Below are 19,066 nucleotides of genomic sequence, written 5' to 3' on the forward strand. Positions count from 1 at the left end.
CAAAGACATGCATGGTAGGTTGATTGGCATCTCTGGAAAATTGTCCATAGTGTGTGATTGCGTGAGTGAATGTGTGTGTGTGTGTGTGTGTGCCCTACGATGGGTTGGCACTCTGTCCAGGGTGTATCTTGATGCCTGAGAGGCACAGGCTCCCCGTGACCCGAGGTAGTTCGGATAAGCGGTAGAAAATGAGTGAGTGAGTGAGAATCACGTACACACACGTACACTGGTCTCGAGCAGTCCCGGGATTTGAACTCGTAACCTTCCGGGAACAGGTAAACAAAGTCTTGATAAATCAATCGACACAAACACGGATTGTTACTTTAAGCTTAAGTTTATTTGGTAACCATTTTCAACAAAGAGCGAGGACATTTGGTAAATACGCCCACGTCGGTGTTCGGAACATAGAAAAATAACGCTTTGACACCGTTTGTGTGAAATAATCCCGAATTTGTTCACATTTCTCTGAATTGCCAGCTTGGCATCAGGTGCGTCCAGTATCTGAGTCTTTGTTTGACCGAGCAGGGAAACAAAGACACGCAAGAAATAGTTGAGGCAGATTGGGAAGGAAAAGAAAAAGAAAGAAAGAGAAAAGGGGGGGGTGTTTGTGTTAAAAAACACCATAAAGGCCTCTTGAACACAAACCAATCAACTCCATTGCCACTGCTAAGTAAAGACAATCTGAACTTCCAAAACAAACAGATTACACAGATTGGATAAATGAAGACAACTGGCTCAAAATTCTCCTGCTAACTGGATCTTCAGGGAAATTTGCTGAGTGGCAGTGAACCCAAAAATACAAAACCTGGAATGACTCGTTTAAAAGTGTGGCACTTGTTCAGGGTTTTAGCGTATGTGTGTGTGTGTGTGTGTGAGAGAGAGAGACAGAGAAATGGAGAGAAATGCGTTCTTCCATAGCCGTGTTCCATTGCGTAAGCTCTAAGCTCTTGTCAGGAGGAGATATAAACCTAAACCTGTATTATACGCACGTGTGTGCGGTTTTAAAATTTCTGGGGCAAATGGTTCTTGGGCAACGCTTCTCTGTTCTTTTCTCTCCCTGCGGCGCTAGTTTTCCTCCGACGCGGCGGACGCAGCAGACTCAGTAGGTGTCGGGTTTGAGAAGTCCGCCGTCTCCTTCGCTGACGAACCTCTTCCTTCCTCTGGGAAAAGAAGTAAATACAGTGCGTTAGTGTACCGTACAGGACGAACAGAAGAGTTTCTGTACAATGTTCAACGGGTCCATTTCAGTTTATACAGAACGCCAACGGCATGAAGTGGAAGAGGAAGCTCCTCTAATTAACAACCAGTTATCGTCGTGGAAATGACCTGGGCTACTCGTTTAGTTGTCTTAAGCGATACGCCGCAGCGCTGAGCGAAAGATCAGCTTTGTCTGTTTCGGCTTTTTCCTGACGGACGTCTGTGAGCTTTGAGAGGGAATTTACGAGCAGCAAGTAAAGCGCAACAAGGAGGATCAACGAACGCTGTGGACGCTTCCGGGGAAACGCTAGACAATCCGCAAAATACCAAAATGTATAGAGAAGCATTTATTTTTGTGTTCAAAAACGAAGAAATCGGAAAAACAATTCGTATAAAATTAAAGCAGTGTAATGACTGCATACGTACCGACATGGACACAGGTCACGGAGTTTCTTGTCGATGACTCCGACACTAAAGCTCTTGTCCACAAAGTGCTCCAGTACGGCGTAAGCGCACGGTACGTCGATGTTTATGTCGGCTATATCCATATAGACCCTCTCATAACCCTGTCGGGGTAAAAACAGGAATCGTCACAATGAGAACGCTACAATAATAAATAAAAAGCGTCTCCTGTGGAGAAGACGCAGGACATGCCGGTGGCATCGTACCCTTCTCATTTGGTCCAGAGTGATGACAGTGGAGTCGAAGAGAGATTTGAACAGCTTCAGGATCGCTTGGAGGGTCGCGTCTCCTTTGGATTCCAAAACCATCACTATTGCCTACGAAAGAATAAAAAGACCGAGCGAGTGGGTTTATTTAGAACATGAATGAATAACGATGACTAACGATGAAGGTAGCTAAGTCCCTTTTCCTGGTGAGTACAAAAGAATCTGGCCGGAACCAACAGGGGAGGGAAGAGACACCGTAGTACCACCGCCACAGATAAACACATGACGACTTACCTCATAGACAAACTCGTGATGGAAGTGCGGCACCTCGAGCTCCCTCAAACAGCGCTCAGCCTCGGCCGTGTCTCCCGACAGCACGTACTCCTTCAGCAGCAGGTTCACCTGAGCAAAAGCAACACGCACACCGTACAGTCAGAGCTCGTTCTGCTCTACGGTACAAACTCCACAACAAATGATCTTATTATTAAAATTTTATTGGATAAAAAGCAAACGGTTACGACGTGCAGCCGGACGGGGACCTGACCTCTTTGATGAGTTGATTGACGGGTCTCTGTCCTCCCCCCGAGCCCCAGAGGTTGTCGATCTTGAGTCCTGACTCCTTGTTCATCTTCAGCAGTACGGCGGCGCGGTCCAGCGCGGCCCTGTTAGTCGAAACACAGCCGTCAATCACACGCATAACGATAACAAACACCAGTATTGGTCTGATCACAGTCCTTTAACCAGTCTGTGAACTAAACCGATTTATTAAACAACAGTAAAGCCTTTTGTTTATTAACAAAGACAAATATACCATGTGACCTACATATTAAAGCAGCCAAACGATCCAAGGGGCAAGTTTAGGTATTTAAATATGTAAATATAACGATTAAAACACACCGAGGTTCCCATTAACTGCTTTAGTAATTATTTACATTTACAGCATTTAGCGACTTACATTTTATCTCATTTTTATACAACTGAGCAATTGAGGGTTAAGGGCCTTGCTCAGGGGCCCAGCAGTGGCAGCTTGGTGGACGTAGGAATCGAACTCACAACCTTCCGATTGGTAGCCCAACACCTTAACCACTAGGCTACCACATCCCCTAGTAAAATTATGAACATAGTGCACAGAGCTGTGGATTCTGAACACACCACAGCATGTTAGTAATCTGCCTCCGTGTTTGTTCAACATTTCCGACCTCAAAAAAAGTGGCGTCCTGAATTGGATTTCCTGCTTTTGTCATTTACACGGTGAGAGGGGGTGTGACCATATAAAACTCACATCAGCTGTCAAAATGTCTCCCCCCCCAAAGACTACAGTAAGGTTGCCTCGTGGACAAACAAGCACAGAAGCTGCTTTAGCCTCAGAGTCTGGACTGAAAGCTGGCTGCTTTAGAAGTAAACAGACCAAATCCTAAATCCTGTTTAGAGCTTAACGAGGCGACAGACGGACGCTTTAATGTCGCACAGCGTCGTCTGTGACACGGGATAATTGCGAACTTTGGGGGAAAATGTTTTTACTTGGTGCAACAAACACTGCAAAATATTAGGTCTTAATTAGTGATATGTAAAATAACTAAACCAAATAAGTAAATATAAATAAAATAAATGATTAATTTAGTCAAAGTCTGTTTGTTGACGAGGGACTGATGTAGTTATGAAATCTGAAGCTCTCTGTTCTCATTCCTGAAGTCATCTTTTGTCTTTCCCTTTGTTTTTCGTTTCGGGACCAAAAGGTCGTAGGGATCGAGATCTGATTGTTGAAAATTCGGTGTGTGTGTGTGTGTGTGTGTATACAGCTCTTCTCATCCAGAATAAAACAAAGCCGAAGAACAAGTCTGTTAAAGATAAGAAACCGCGCTTGTCATCACACCGTGTTCGAATTCCAAGGATTTTTGGATCTTCCATCGTACAAAGCAAAAGCTCCGGTGTACAAGAACGAAAAGGTCCAAACACTAAATCTGAAACTAGATCGGATCTAAAAATCTGGTCTATAAACACTAGTCTGGATTTGTTTCCTACAGCAGCACACAAGCGAGTTGTGAGAGGGATTTGTACGTTAAAGTTGGATGTCTCCGCTGCGCTGGATTGTAGTTTATTTTTATTATACGCCGAAGCCATGAGCGGCGGCCGCGAGCCGGACAAACACGAACCTGGTGTGCTCGCAGTCCACTCTCCCTTTATAGCTGTCGATGTAGCTCTTAGAGAGAATCTGATCTGCTACAGCTCTGGCAATGAACTGACCAACCAGCTGCAAGAAGACAAAAGAAACCAATAATTAGACAAATGAGCCTTGAAAGAAAATAAGGAAAAAAAAAAAAAAAAAAAAGAAAAGGTGACAACAGGTAGTTTAATAAAATGTTCACAAGGTCACGAACCTCATTTCAGAGGCTAAGAAAGTGTTCAAACTATTCTGTGTCCAACATCTGGAAATCATGCAAAGCTCCGTCCAACAATAAATACGCAAAATCCGTCTCGTGCGGTGACATTTGATATCGATCAGATGTTCGTTATTTAGTACGTTCTTAAACGCAACAGCGGGCGAAGCTGTGAGCTTCATCTGATCTGTTCTGAAGTGGGAGGGGAGAGAAATGTTTACTACTGTAAGGTCTCGTCCTCTAAAGCAGAACAGAAACCATCAGACAGAAGGATACACGGTCACATGACTCATGAACCGTGCACGAGATCTGACTCAACGTGATACTAACAGCAACGTGATCTGTAACGTCAGGAGGTATAAACACAGACAAATGGCCACATTGCGTTACCGTGACCGTTACAGTGGGTAATACAGTGTTAACCCTCAGGGGATTTCAGGATGTAAGTGAGGAAATGATTCTGTCTGCATTGAGATGGAGTGTGTACACGTGGTGCTGTTTACTCAGTGAGGGTTGAGGGGGTAAAGATGAAAGCTGTGTGTAGGTACGATGTGTGTGTGTGTCGTCACCTGGGGTGCTGTAGGTGTGTCCAGCACCAGTTCGGGCAGCTCTTTCAGCAGCTTGTGGAAGGAGGCTTCGATGTCAGAACGGCTGAGGACTCGGCCGCACAGACGCGACAGCAGGAAGGACGTGAGCTCTCTCTGACTCGCCTTCGCCTCCAATGCCAGCGACACGGCCAGGAACGGGACCTCGCAGCACAAGGAGCCGAGATTTAACTCCCCCAATAACTCCTACACAAGGAGAGAGTGTGTGTGTGTGTGTGTGTGTGAGTGTGAGTCAGCAAAAATGATTTCAGTGTTGTCTAAAACACGACCTTGAGCCAACTGACAAAGCAAAAACAACTTGAGAGGCAAAGTCACTTTTACAGCAGGCAGGATATAGATTTAGGCTTCGTATAAAGTTATGGATATAACAACTATTATTTTTAAGATAAAAAGCCAATATGAAGGTATGACATTTAAAACATCCAGTTTTATTTCTTTTGTTGATATATATATATATATATATATATAAATAAATCTATACCCGAGCTGATAAGTGCAGTAAAAACGCTTGACAGTACACGAGACGGACAGACGGTTGACTGGTTGCCCAGGCTTACATTCAGAAGCGGCAGAGGCAAGGAGTTAGTGCAGGATTTACGCAGCCAACTGCTTAAGCAAAGGATTTTTTTTTTTTAACAGCTTAAAGATGAGGCAACTTCCACGTTCGGAGAAATAAGCGCTGCCTTTTTCCGTACCGCTACTTCGTTGGTGTCTCCGTGCTCAAAGTACTCCTGGACGATGGGAGTGACGGTTTGAGTGAAGTTGTCGTCGTCCAGAGGCAGCACCACCGTCTCGTACACACAGTTCTCCTGCACGAGACACACACGTGTGTATATAAATATATAAAAAACACACACACACACACACACTAAAGAATAGTGCATAGTCAAACCACACTCTCAGTAAACGGCTCTGACCTGAGCAGAAAGACAAAGTTTCTTTACCTACATTGGACTAAGAGTTATATCTTACTTAAGCCCTATTTGGACGGGATTAGTTTTACGTGGGGACGTGGGGGTAAAGTAATTATTACCAGAGCTTCTCAGTGATTTTAGTCCCGTCCGAATGTGCCATCTCGGTAATCATTACGGACAATGTCAGTAAAGATTACGGCGACTTTTACCTTCTGTAAAAAGGTCCGGAAAAATGACCTCAGGTAAAACTAATCCCGTCCGAATAGACCCGCTGTAAATATGTACGGTAAAATTCCGTCACTTCCTGTTTAAAAGTTTTTGGCGCGTTTTGCAAGCATGGAGGCGCCATGTCTGTTTGCGCACGTGATAACAGGAAGCAACGTCATACGGACATGACAAGGAGATTACTGTGGTGAGTAAAGCGAGTTACCCCTCCCACTTCTGCTAGTTTTACTGAGATGTCTTGTCTTGTGCGAATTGGCCAATTTATATTACAGACGTCCTGAGGTAAAATTGCATTATTCCACGTCCCCACGTAAAACTAATCCCATCCGAATAGGGCTTTAGACATAGCTTAAGCTACACATTATATACTACATCATTCACTTGAACTTAAACAGTTAGTAAAGTTGGATATAAGTTTTCACCCCTTCACACTTCAGTAAGTAAAAAGTGGACGATGTGACCGGGGGCCCGTCGCTGTGGCATCAGGGACATAAAACACCTCAGCATGTGACGCTGTAGAAATTAAAAGGTCTTCTCGCTGCCTCTCGGTTGTGTTTTATTCCTTAATTTATTGTGTGTGTCATTTTATTTCCATCAGCTAAAAGGTTTAGATAAAGCATTAAAACACTGCTTCAGTGTCACGTCTGTTATGTCCTTTAACTCAAATGCTCAGTCATTTTATATACACTGAATTACTCTCTGAAAGCTGCAGAGATTTCAGACTGACATCAGGCTGGGCCACCCCTGAGATGGGACAAAGCTGCTACCTGATCTTCGTCGTAATTGGGGTCCCGGACGTCGACCTGCTCCTCATCGTACACCTCTCCTGGTGTTCCCCAAACACCTTTACCACCAGCACCACCTAAACACACACACACACACACTTCAGTCAGAATCTACTGCAGCAGAAATATATTGCTGCACTTTGTACATGCTGTTCCTGCTGCACGAACGTGTGCACACACACACACACTTTCTCCTACAGAGAAAACATGAGAGCGTGTGAAGGCCCCCGCACACAACAACCACAAACACTGTACCTACTGGCCTTAAGTACACACACACACAAAACATATTTGCATGAATACAGAAAGAGATCAAAACAAGGCGTCTTCCGCTCACTCTCTCCCACACACACACACATCTCAGTTGTTTATTCAAGCAGTGAGTTAAGATTAAAACTGAATTTGTGTAATATGTGAAACACTTAACTCACGTCATCCAGTGCACACAATTTGAAAGTGTGTGTGTGTGTGTAATACACACACCTTTTTTTTCCTACTCTTCCCACTGGACAGAATTACACAACACACTGCCTTATTGACTGACCCTGTTATGCAAGTGGGAGAGAGAGAGAGAAAGAGAGAGAGAATCTGAAGCGTTTAGATTAGTCCATCCTCCACAGTCACTCCTACACCTCCATCAGATATTTAGTTTAATCAAAGCCACAGCTTCACCCTCCACATTCTACATCTACTTTTATCTCCAGCAGCAGCTCGAGTCTTTACACAACGCCGGGTGTTAATCTGCTTCTCTAACGGAGTCGGCGGTTATCTCCGAATCGACCCTCTGGTGTCTCGCGCTACAGCGTTCGCTTCTGTCTAAAACATCTGGAGCCGCAGCGGCGCTCTGAGGGATTATTTACACCCTGACGTTCACGTCGACAGAGCAGCTCTAACGGAGACATCAGAGTGTTTGTAGTGAACAAACCGGAATGTTCCGTCTAAACACTTCCCAAAAACATCTTCACTTCCTAAAACACTTTGTCCCCCATTCTTCAGGATTTACTCAGACCTAAACGCTGCTAAACTGGCGCCGTGATCATGAGGACGTCCTTCTGCTCGTCGCTCGTGTACTGAAGTCGTGTTCGTTAGTGATGCAAATCTGCATCCAGGTTCCTGTAACAGTCTCCAACGTACACACAAGTCAACTCAGCGGTTCTTTGGCTGTAGAACGCAGATAAGGAAGTGACTGCAGCTTGCGACATACTTGCTATTCGTGGCTGCGCACCGGTTCTGGCTCAGCAGACACACACAGAAAAAGCAGGTCTTACTGAAGGCTCACTACAAAGGGATAGAGGGAAGAAGTGGAAATCACACAGCGTTCAGGAGCTACGTTTCCATCTAGGTTTTGGGAAAGGTGCTAAATCATACAGGTTAGAGGTAAAGATGTGAATAAAACACGTTTAGAACGTGCTCGAAAGCCGGCGGACGGAAACCCGAACCATCAGTGTGTCAAGCGAAATCCGATTAACGAACGTAATCATCGCCGTGTCCACTTTCAATTCTTTTCTTCACACTCACTTAGGAATTCCACGGAATTTTAGAATGTCGGAAAAACAATATTATTATTTTGGCTCTTACGAGTCTGGCTCCAAACTCGAGCCACAAAACGGGCCTCGTAACTGCGATGCGGGGGCGTCGAACAAGCTCAGGCATCTTCAGGGTGTGTTTGTGTAAACGTTCAGGAAAGTCAGCTACAGGTGCGGCTGCAAACGGCTTAAACGCCTCAGCAACAAAGATGCAGCACTGTTTCTCATCACGGCCAAAGATTAATTTAATCGCAACGTAGGAGTCAATGTGGTCTATGGCCATGTGGGTGTGTGTTACACAGAGAGAGAGCGAAAGCACGACACACACCGACAGTCTTAGGTAACTAAATCAATACGCAGTTTAGTTTGACTTAGACACTATTTTTCTCTCATAATTTCAACATTTATTCTCATTAAGAACCCAAATAAAGAATAAAACCTTTAGAGGAATATTGTTATTCTGACTCGACAGTAAACGGTCATACTTAAATCAGTTAACGTCACGTCACACTCTGTATCAGATGAGTCACGTTTTAGTGTTGATGGCACACGAAATGTCACCCGGTGCATGTTACTGAAAAGGAAACGAAGCCTGACCATAAGCGGCGGTGCTCTGTGTGCACACCGAGGACAGGGAGGACTCACGGAGCACAAACCTCACCTTCTTATGCCATGCTACACCTTTATCTGACATACAGCAAGGTCGGGAGTTCGAAAGCTGATCAAATAAAACGCATCAGCATCTGTTGTTTTCTCGTTCATCGTATGACGCGATAATATAATACTGATAAGACTTGTCCGTGTTCAGTACAGACTGTGTTTAAACATGACAAGGAGGAAGGTTTCTCACACCTTTCTTTGGCAGGCCCCTCCCTTTGCCCAGGCGTGACCTGCGGTCCAGCACTTTGCCTTTGGGGCTGGCGGGGGGTGCGGCGGAGCGAGAGGCGTCTCCGTTCTCGCTCAGCGAATCTCCCCGGCCCGAGTCTCTGGACGAGTTCTTGCGTAGGCGCCGCTTGGCCTTGGCCTTCAGCCGAGCCTCGTGCACCGTCCCGTTTGGTGCAGGAACCCAGTTTCCGTTGATTTCATCGTTGGCTCCAGAGACGAGGCCGCGCTCCTCGGTTCCCGACTGATACGAGTCGCTCAGGTCGTCCGATTCTGCACAGAGACACATTGAACCCTTTCGGTTGGACATCTTATTTATCATACACGTTACACAGACATAGTAGCTCCTCCCACGGTCACGTCACTGCACACCCACTCAAGCTACGCCACGTGTAACACGACCCGTGTTGTCACTCACCTTTCTATATTTACTTCGTGTTTAAATGGAAAGTTTACAAAAGCGTGAAGCTACAACTGTGTATTACTTCAATATTAACATAATAAGTCTTATGTCTCTAGTTCATATCTATGTTGAAGCGTCTGACCCAAAGTGTGTGTGTAGTGAATGTGTGTGGTGTATGTATGGTGTGTGTATACGTGGTGTATGTGCATGTATGAATGCATGTGTGTGTATGGGGGTGGCGTGTGTGTTCGTGTGTATGCGTGTGTGCATGTATGTATGCGGCGCATGTATGCGTATGGCGTGTATGGTGTATGTGTGTGCATGGCACGCGTGTGTGGCGTGTGTATGCATGTGTATGGTGTGTGTATATGCGTGGTGTGTGCGTATGTATAGTGTATGTGCGTATAGTGTATAGAGGGTGTGCATGTATGTAGTGTGTGTGTTTTGTGTGTGTTTTGTGTGTATGTGTGTGTATGTATGTATGTATGTATGTATGTAGTGTGTGTTAGTGTGTATAGTGTGTATAGTGTGTATAGTGTGTGTATAGTGTGTTGTGTGTGTATAGTGTGTGTGTGTATAGTGTGTGTGTAGTGTGTGTGCAGTGTGTGTGTGCAGTGTGTGTAGTGTGTGTATATATATATATATATATATATATATATATATATATATATATATATATATAGTATGTGTGTGTATAGTGTGTGTATATATATAGTGTGTGTGTGTATAGTGTGTGTGTGTATAGTGTGTGTGTGTGTGTGTGTGTGTGTGTGTGTGTGTGTGTGTGTGTGTTATCGTCCTGTTATCAGATTCACTTGTGTTTCCGGTACAGAAATGAGACCAAACTGAATATTTCCGTAAAAATAAAAATCACGTTTAAGTGAATAAAGCTTTAATTGATCCCCAGAACATTTATTTGTACACTTTTTTACTCTCCAACACGTTTTACTTTAATTTCACAACAGACACGAAGTTAAAACGTTGCTTTAACGTCTCCGAGTCGCACAAACACAAACATCCTCAAACTAAACACAGCGTCTGTGGCCCATGAAGTGCACTACACGCGCACTGTCACGCGCACGTTCACTTCCTATCTAGGGCACTAGATTAGGGCACAACGAGCCCAATAAGTTGTGTATTAAAGCCACACTTACCCACGGGGTTGGTGTTCAGCCAGGTCTCACAATCCGCTGCCATCACGTCAAATACACGGTGCAGGCAACAAACAGCTCACTTTACAAAAACCTAAAGTGGGAATTAAAACTTCAGTCATTTGTCTGCGTTCGAGCTTTTTACGTGCCCCAACATGCCCACGTCCCTGCTCAGGATACACACACACACACACACACACACACACACACACACATCACTTCATTTAAATCATTTCATCTTATTTTAATTTACAAACAATTCAGTGATTAAAATCTACAAGGACGCTTCATGCTGCTGCTGCAACCGAATCGTTTGTTGTTGTGTTTACACGAGCAGTTAGAGTAGAGGCCTGCATCCAATCCGAGTCCCACTCTAACACTAGGGCACTAGGACCAGAGTGGACGTCATTGCGTGAGCGACCTAAGGAGTTCCCCTAGCTAGGGTATACGCTGGGATTCGGAACAAAATCCCAAACAAACCTGCGTCAGCTCCATTTAACAGTCGGATTCGGTTCTTTTCTAAACAAGCGCGTTATCATACGGTGAATAAACCGCTCTCTATGCGTCTGAAAGCAAAATACGGGCCGAATTCTGCTTAAAAAATAAAACATTACCTCTCTCAGCGTTTCGCTTTCCGAAGCCTAACGCAGCCTTTCTGTGTGCAGACGTTATGTGTCCGCTCTGCCCAGCAACTCGGGGACACAGAAACACCCTTAAAGCCTCCTGATTGGGAAGTTTATTTTAAAGTCCGGACAAAACCAACCAATGGGAAGCGTGTGCTGAAGGGGGGCGGGCGGTTATGGCTTCTCGTGGTTTCTAAACCGTCTCTGCGCCACCTGGCGGTCCGCATTGGGAATTACAGCCGCGACATGACGTCATTGCTTCTGATTTTGTGTCTCTGCAGTTTTACACACTCTCTCACTCATGTTCTACCGCTTATCACGGGGAGCCTGTGCCTATCTCAGGCGTCATCGGGCATCAAGGCAGGATACACCCTGGACGGAGTGCCAAGCCATAACAGGGCAAACACACTCTCATTCACTCACGCAATCACACACTCCAGACTCCAGAGATGCCAATCAACCTACCATGCATGTCTTTGGACCGGGGGAGGAAACCGGAGTACCCGGAGGAAACCCCCGAGGCACGGGGAGAACATGCAAACTCCACACACACACAAGGTGGAGGCGGGAATCGAACACCCAACCCTGGAGCTGTGAGGCAAACGTGCTAAACACTAAGCCACTGTGCCCCCCTTTCAATTAAAGTAGTATAGTTATTTATAAATATTAGTTTCAATTAAAGTATAAAGTTTCAATTAAAGTAGTATAGTTATTTATAAATATTAGGAAAAAAGTGTAAAAATAAAAATGTGGAAAAAATAATAGAATTACTATGAAATATTTTGAGAATATTAATGACATTTCAATCAATTTAAATGATTTTAGATGGTATGAATTAACGACTATAATAAAAAAAAAGACAAAAACACACACACACACACACACACAAATGCCACATAAAGTATTTCTTCAAAAGTTTATTGAAGGATTTGCATTGAAACATCTACGTAAACAACCATCCCAACCCCCCAACAACCCCCCCCCCATGTCTGATAAGCGGGACAACGATAACAAATGTACAAAACATGCGGAAGACAAAACGCTTCCACAACCCGCCCCACCTTTACTGCAAACTACCATCACACACACGGTTCACTTGATTCTGTCCACAGCTTCGTCCAGCCTGGAGAAACAGCAAACATGGTCCGGTTCAAGTTACACTACAGCTCAGAAAGCCTTACACACAGCATGGATGGAAAAGTCCTGGAGTCCTGGTACCTGTGTGTGTTTATTATAAATAAAATATTTTGCATTATTAACATAAATGAGAGTCATTGCTCATTGACCTGAGGACAAGTGTGCAGAGTCCCGATTCGGTAGAGCAGTCTTCTTCTTCCAGCGTCCGAGGACACACACTTTCTTCGATTCAGACGTCACCTTAGAAAAACGTGAATGCCGTGATGCTAACCATCCCTTAGTCGATTTAGCGCTGCTGACATTATGCACATTCCTTATTCCTTACATTCTGACAGTGTTGTGTGAGATGTGCTCCAAAACGCAGATATTTTCCCCTGAACGTTTCCTCTTGCCGTTGTTCAGAGCACAAAATTACACCCAGTTTTACACCATGGCTTACGGTGCGAAGGCACGTGACGGCGAACTGACCGCTTCTTAATTTACACATTACAACAATTTACACATTGGAGATCAGGCTCTGGTCTGTGAACTGTGTTTCTCCGGCGGCGCTTCGCTCGGGTTCAGTGCTGTTTCCAGCCAACTGTTTTATACAAATTCAGAAACATCAGAAAAAAGAGCCAGTAAGTTTTAAAAAAAAAAGACAAAAACATTGTTGTACAGAAGAGAAGCTGCAATAAAATGTGATGTTTGGAAGCAGCTTTACGTGGAACGTGTGCGACGAATGATGTCGTTGTCTCGCTCTCCTTCAGCAGGTGACGGAAACGTGCTCGGTTTCTGAAAATTAGGTTTAAAACGTGCCGGAAGTCTCATCGAGACTCCAGGTTTTAACGCCGTCACCTCGTCGCTCATCTTCGGCGGTTTAATTGAATTGTGACCGCATAATGGTGCGGTACGTCGCTCCACGTCGCTTCTTCAGCAGTTAATCACGTGTGAATAGGTAATAAGACGGATCTCCGATGTGCAGAACGTCTCCCTGTGACGGTGCCTTAATGACGTCGCCTTGTCGCTCTTTCCTCAGTAATTGCTTTCTGATCAAGTTTGCTTTAAACGTGCAGAACGACTGCACGGCTCAGTGTCGTTCTCTCATACACACGTCCTTTCTCTTCCCTCTCTCTGGCCTGGTTCTTTTCTCCACGTCGTCTCGTTTTCACTCTGCGTCTGAACGGAAGTGCAGGAGACTTTCCTCGGCCAGCTGAGACAGGTACTTCTGCTCACACGCACACATGACAAGAGCACAATTAGAGAAAGTGTACACAAATACAAATGCATTACAGGTTATACACACCAAGTCACTAAGTCCTAGTGGAGGTGAGGTGACACTGAGCTTAACAGTGTCTTTGACCGCTTTTTCTTCACCACCTTGCATCCACCTGTCAGCTACAGGATGAATCTAATAGAGGTGGAGATAGTAACTCCACTTCATTACTACACACCAAGGTTGATAAACTACCAAGGTATCATTTCACCAAATCTCTCTCGCTCTCTTTGTTTCACACTCCTGTCTTCACAGGGCTGTGAGTGACAGAGCAGCTGTGAATGCCTGCTCTGTGTGTGTGTGTGTGTGTGTGTGAGAGAGAGAGAGAGAGAGAAGCAGCAATAGAGGTGTGTCTGAGCTGAGAGGGACTAATGGGCAACTCGATCCTGACCACACGCCCGGTCAGCCCCTGTTGCCCTTCACGCACTAATGGTTTCTAAAGGCCACGGCGTTACAAACACACACATTCTCACACTAATTATTCCATTAGTGAACTCCTCTGTGTGCAATGTGTTTACATCTCTGTGGTGTTCAGTCAGCAAAGACACTGCAACACTGTCAGCAAATACAGTCTGAAAGAAATAGAAAGGCCGGTGAGGCTATTGGACTTTACAGGATATACTGTATGAAGAACTCCCTGAATAACTGTATACATTTGTAAACTGTAACTTTTTATGTATACAACACTATGTATGTATGTATTTATGTAGCTGTGTGTGTATATATATATATATATATATATACACACACAACGTAACTAACGATTTCCGAATTAATTTAAACCCGGTGTTTTAAGTGCATTAGCTGAGATCACTCACTCACTCATTTTCTACCGCTTATCCGAACTACCTCGGGTCACGGGGAGCCTGTGCCTATCTCAGGCTTCATCGGGCATCAAGGCAGGATACACCTTGGACGGAGTGCCAACCCATCGCAGGGCACACACACACTCTCATTCACTCACACAATCACACACTACGGACAATTTTCCAGAGATGCCAATCAACCTACCATGCATGTCTTTGGACCAGGGGAGGAAACCGGAGTACCCGGAGGAAACCCCCGAGGCACGGGGAGAACATGCAAACTCCACACACACAAGGCCGAGGCGGGAATCGAACCCCCAACCCTGGAGGTGTGAGGCGAACGTGCTAACCACTAAGCCACCGTGCCCCCTAGCTGAGATCATATGTCTAAATATACATGTTTTCAAACCTTCATCGATCTTTCGGACAGAGCAAGAAACGAATCCGACCGCACGCAAAGGGGCCGAGAGAGGGGCGGAGTCAATAGAGTCTATAAAATGTCAGATACGTTCTACATATAGGTTCTCATGTCATCTGTAACAGTAAGATTTGTTTTGAAAAAATTCAATTATTTTTAAAAATGAGTCGCTAACATTAATAAATGTTAATAAGTATGATGATGACTGCGATACATCTACAAACATACAACGGTAATATCTGTAAATTCGATCTAGGTATCGACTAAAACAAATATATCGGACATATTTTACTCGATTATTGTGGAGTTTCTTTAATCGTATTACACACGTGTATATATTCAGGGCTGTTTTTATTTCATATCCACACTCCCTGGCGAGACGTCCCCTCGAGTCCTCTTTTAGCCCTCTGAGCTCGTCTTGTCATGACTAATAATGCTGTGGTGTATTGATGTGGTGGTGTAATGGGGGAAATGTGTCTCGGAGTGCCAGCTCTCGGTATCTCGGCATGCCGTTCCTGTTATCAGCCTACTTATCTTACACAGCTGACACCAAGCCATTTGGATGTGCGTGCTTGTTTGTGTGTGGTGCAGATGGTGAGTATTAATCAATTGACCTTTGTCTTTTGGATATCGTCAGCTCTGTTTGGCGCCCGTGTGTCTGAGATTTGGCGGATTTCGCCGTCCGCAAAACTTTATCCAGACAAAGTGGCTGAATTGTGTGAGATTGTGTGGGGTTACGGTGCTTCTGGACAATTTGTTTACAGACCTGCAGGTTGCGGTAGTGAACGGTGCTCCGGCAGTGTGTGGTCTTGGCCATGTCTTCACTGGTGTAGAAAAGGCTGCAGAGTTTGCAGTAGAAGCCTGTGCTGGGGACGATGAACTCCACACCTAAACACACACACACACACACAGATAAAGGAATTGTTTATTACAGTCAAATCTACACACACACACACAGAGATAAAGGAATTGTTTATTACAGTCAAATCTACACACACACACACACACACACACACACACACACACACAGATAAAGGAATTGTTTATTACAGTCAAATCTACACACACACACACACACACACAGATAAAGGAATTGATTATTACAGTCAAATCTACACACACACACACACACAGATAAAGGAATTGTTTATTACAGTCAAATCTACACACACACACAAACATACACACACACACACACACACACAGATAAAGGAATTGTTTATTACAGTCAAATCTACACACACACAAACACACACACACACAGATAAAGGAATTGTTTATTACAGTCAAATCTACACACACACACAAACACACACACACACACACACATAAAGGAATTGTTTATTACAGTCAAATCTACACACACACAAACACACACACACACAGATAAAGGAATTGTTTATTACAGTCAAATCTACACACACACACAAACACACACACACAGACACAGATAAAGGAATTGTTTATTACAGTCAAATCTACACACAAACACACAAAGTCAGTGGAGTTTTTGTACCACAGGTGTCTTTAGATTAGGTGAGTGTTTGTGTTGTCACTGTGTGTGTTTGTGTTGTCACGTGTGTGTGTATTTGGTTTCCATGGTGATAAACACCACATACGCGTTTAGACCTGTCACCTGACCAGTCGTGTTTCATTCTATTTTTTTCTGCCTATTTATTTGACCCAGATTTGTGCATGAGGTGTCCTACCGTGTCCAGGCTTAAGCCTTCAGTTCACCTAGTTGGCTTCTCTGGTGCGTTGTGCCAATCATAATATTTTCTATAAGGCTATAATTAACAAACCCGATGCCTAAACCTAAACCTGAGTCCAAGTCCAAACATCTGCTGTGAGTGTGGAGTTACCTAAAGGGATGCTGTGTTCACTGATGATCTTCTCCTGTTCTCGTGACGGCGATGGAGCTTTGATGCCGATCCCCTGTGGTGAACTCGCAGGCTGCGAGCTCTGAGGAACCGCGTCTGCAATTTACAGAAATAAAACCACATTATTTATTTTATAAGACGGTTTACATATTAGTAATTTGCCAAACTGCCATTTACAGTCCGGAGTCGAGGCGAGGAAAGCCTTGAATTGTCGCCTCGCCTTTTAGATTTAATAATAATAATAATAATAATAATAATAATAATAATAATAACGATAAGCGACTCAAAATAAACAGAGCTGGTAACTAAAGTACAGGATGCACGACTGCGGTGTGGTCTATTTAAATAATGATAAAACCACCAGCCAAAAGTTAAAGTTAGCTAGTTATATACAGAAACGCTAGCTAGCTACAAGTTATTTGCCCCCTCGGCCTCGAATAACTTGTCTTATGGGATTTGTTTAAAAATAAAGTTGTGTACGGTCGTGTACAGTCGTACAGTTTAAAGTGTTCGCTGTACACTTGTCTACACTCTGTACATGTGCATGGTGTGTATTTAGCCCTATTCGGACGGGATTAGTTTTATGTGGGGACGTGGAGTAATGCAATTTTACCTCAGGACTTCTGTAATATAAATTGGCCAATTCGCACGGGACAAGACATCTCAGTAAAACTAGCAGAAGTGTGAGGGGTAACTCGCTTTACGCACCACAGTAACCTCCTTGTCGTCATGTGCGTATGACGTTGCTTCCTGTTATCACGTGCGCAAACAGACAACATGGCGCCTCCATGCTTGCAAAACTACTTTTAAACAGGAAATGACGGAATTTTACCGTATATATTTACAGCGGGTCTATTCGGACGGGATTAGTATTACCTGAGGTAATTTTTCCGTACCTTTTTACAGAAGGTAAAAGTCGCTGTAATATTTACTGACATTGTCCGTAATGATTACCAAGATGGCACATTCGGACGGGACTAAAATCACTGAGAAGCTCTGGTAATAATTACTTTACCCCCACGTCCCCACGTAAAACTAATCCCGTCCGAATAGGGCTTTAGTTTCTTCTGTGCTCATTGTGTGTGTGCTTGTGCACCTCTTTTTGGGTTCTCGTCCACATGGTGCGTCTCCGTCTTCTCAGTCTCACCCGTCCTGCCCGTCTCACCGACACTGTGTGTGTCTGTGATTTTTTCTGTCTCACACACGCTGTCGATGGTTGTGAGTGCTGTGGCGACGTGAGTCTCGGCGACATCGGTCACGCTCGTCAGTGGTACGCACGGCTCTGCCGTCTCCTCCGGCGTGCTTTTAAACTCTTGAGAGGGGAAGAGGCAAACGTGAGAGGGCGGAGCGTCAGGGCACTCCGGCTGAATAGACCTTAAAGTTTCTTCTGTTGCAGCGTCCGGTGTCGACACAGGCTCCTGTTTCTCCACCTTTGCTGGCGTGGGCTCCTTCTTTTCCATGCGCTCCCCATCTTCCTTTGCCTCTTCCTCATGTTCTTCCTCACGTTCCTCCTCTTGCAGCTCGGGGAGATCGGGCTCGACGATGGAGTCATCTTCTTCTCCCACCTCATCAACTGTCACCAGCTCCTCCATGCTGTTAGGGTACCAGCACTCACCCTCCGTGTCCTCCCCACTTGCACACTCCACCTGGGGATGAGACAGATAAAATAATAAGAGAGAGAGAGAGAGAGAGAGAGAGAGAGAGAAAACAGGATGTGAAGTCTTGCACCGATCTCTGATTAGGTCTGGACATGATTATGGGTTCCAGTTCCTCATTCTTGTTGTGTGTTATGCTACACCAGTGGTAACGTTACCTCACTCTCTCTGTCTCGCTCGCCCTCACTCGGCTCTGTAGGTTTGCTGCTGTGCGGAGACGACGATCTCTCTTTACCTTTGTGCTCTGTAGACTCTTTCTGTGGACCACACACACATGCACACACACACACATTCTCAGTGTTTTCCATGTTTATTTTTACAAGCTATTCAGCTACATTGTGTACACCGTGTACTGTAAGCGTACGTGATCGTTCGCCTCTCTCTCGTCCCTCTCGTGCCTCCTGCTCGTCCTCCTGCCTCGTCCGTCCTCCGGGAGCTCGGATTCTGAACGTCTGCTCCTGTGATGATCTGCACCTCCGTCTCGCCTCTTGAACTTGGCCTCGTGTCTCTGGTGCTGAGACACACGTTGCAGCTTTTCCTTCTTATAGAAATCGTCGG

General features: G+C 44.8%; 2 protein-coding genes across 2 annotated transcripts in view; both read right to left on the reverse strand.

The window, feature by feature from the left end:
- Window positions 1-315: 315 nt before the first annotated feature.
- Window positions 316-11,471, reverse strand: pdcd4b (programmed cell death 4b). The gene is made up of 12 exons (XM_060858945.1): window positions 11,349-11,471; window positions 10,738-10,828; window positions 9,151-9,453; window positions 6,755-6,849; window positions 5,544-5,657; window positions 4,813-5,034; window positions 4,019-4,116; window positions 2,410-2,527; window positions 2,160-2,267; window positions 1,866-1,976; window positions 1,624-1,763; window positions 316-1,160 (listed from the first exon to the last, which is right to left on the reverse strand). Exons 2-12 carry the CDS (start codon window positions 10,778-10,780, stop codon window positions 1,100-1,102), a joined length of 1,413 nt encoding a protein of 470 aa, XP_060714928.1. The 5' UTR covers window positions 10,781-10,828; window positions 11,349-11,471; the 3' UTR covers window positions 316-1,099.
- Window positions 11,472-12,359: 888 nt separating this feature from the next.
- rbm20 (RNA binding motif protein 20) overlaps window positions 12,360-19,066 on the reverse strand; it is a 43,710-nt gene continuing 37,003 nt past the window's right edge. The window contains exons 9-14 of the mRNA XM_060859288.1: window positions 18,873-19,066; window positions 18,667-18,765; window positions 17,950-18,499; window positions 16,836-16,949; window positions 15,740-15,861; window positions 12,360-13,701 (exon numbers count right to left, since the gene is read on the reverse strand). The exon at window positions 18,873-19,066 is cut by the window's right edge and continues 269 nt beyond it. Coding sequence (XP_060715271.1) covers window positions 13,642-13,701; window positions 15,740-15,861; window positions 16,836-16,949; window positions 17,950-18,499; window positions 18,667-18,765; window positions 18,873-19,066 — 1,139 coding nt within the window. The 3' untranslated portion in view covers window positions 12,360-13,641. The remainder of the gene's footprint in view (window positions 13,702-15,739; window positions 15,862-16,835; window positions 16,950-17,949; window positions 18,500-18,666; window positions 18,766-18,872) is intronic.

This window comes from Tachysurus vachellii, chromosome 23 (genome assembly GCF_030014155.1).
Source record: "Tachysurus vachellii isolate PV-2020 chromosome 23, HZAU_Pvac_v1, whole genome shotgun sequence".
Classification (NCBI taxonomy): domain Eukaryota; kingdom Metazoa; phylum Chordata; class Actinopteri; order Siluriformes; family Bagridae; genus Tachysurus; species Tachysurus vachellii.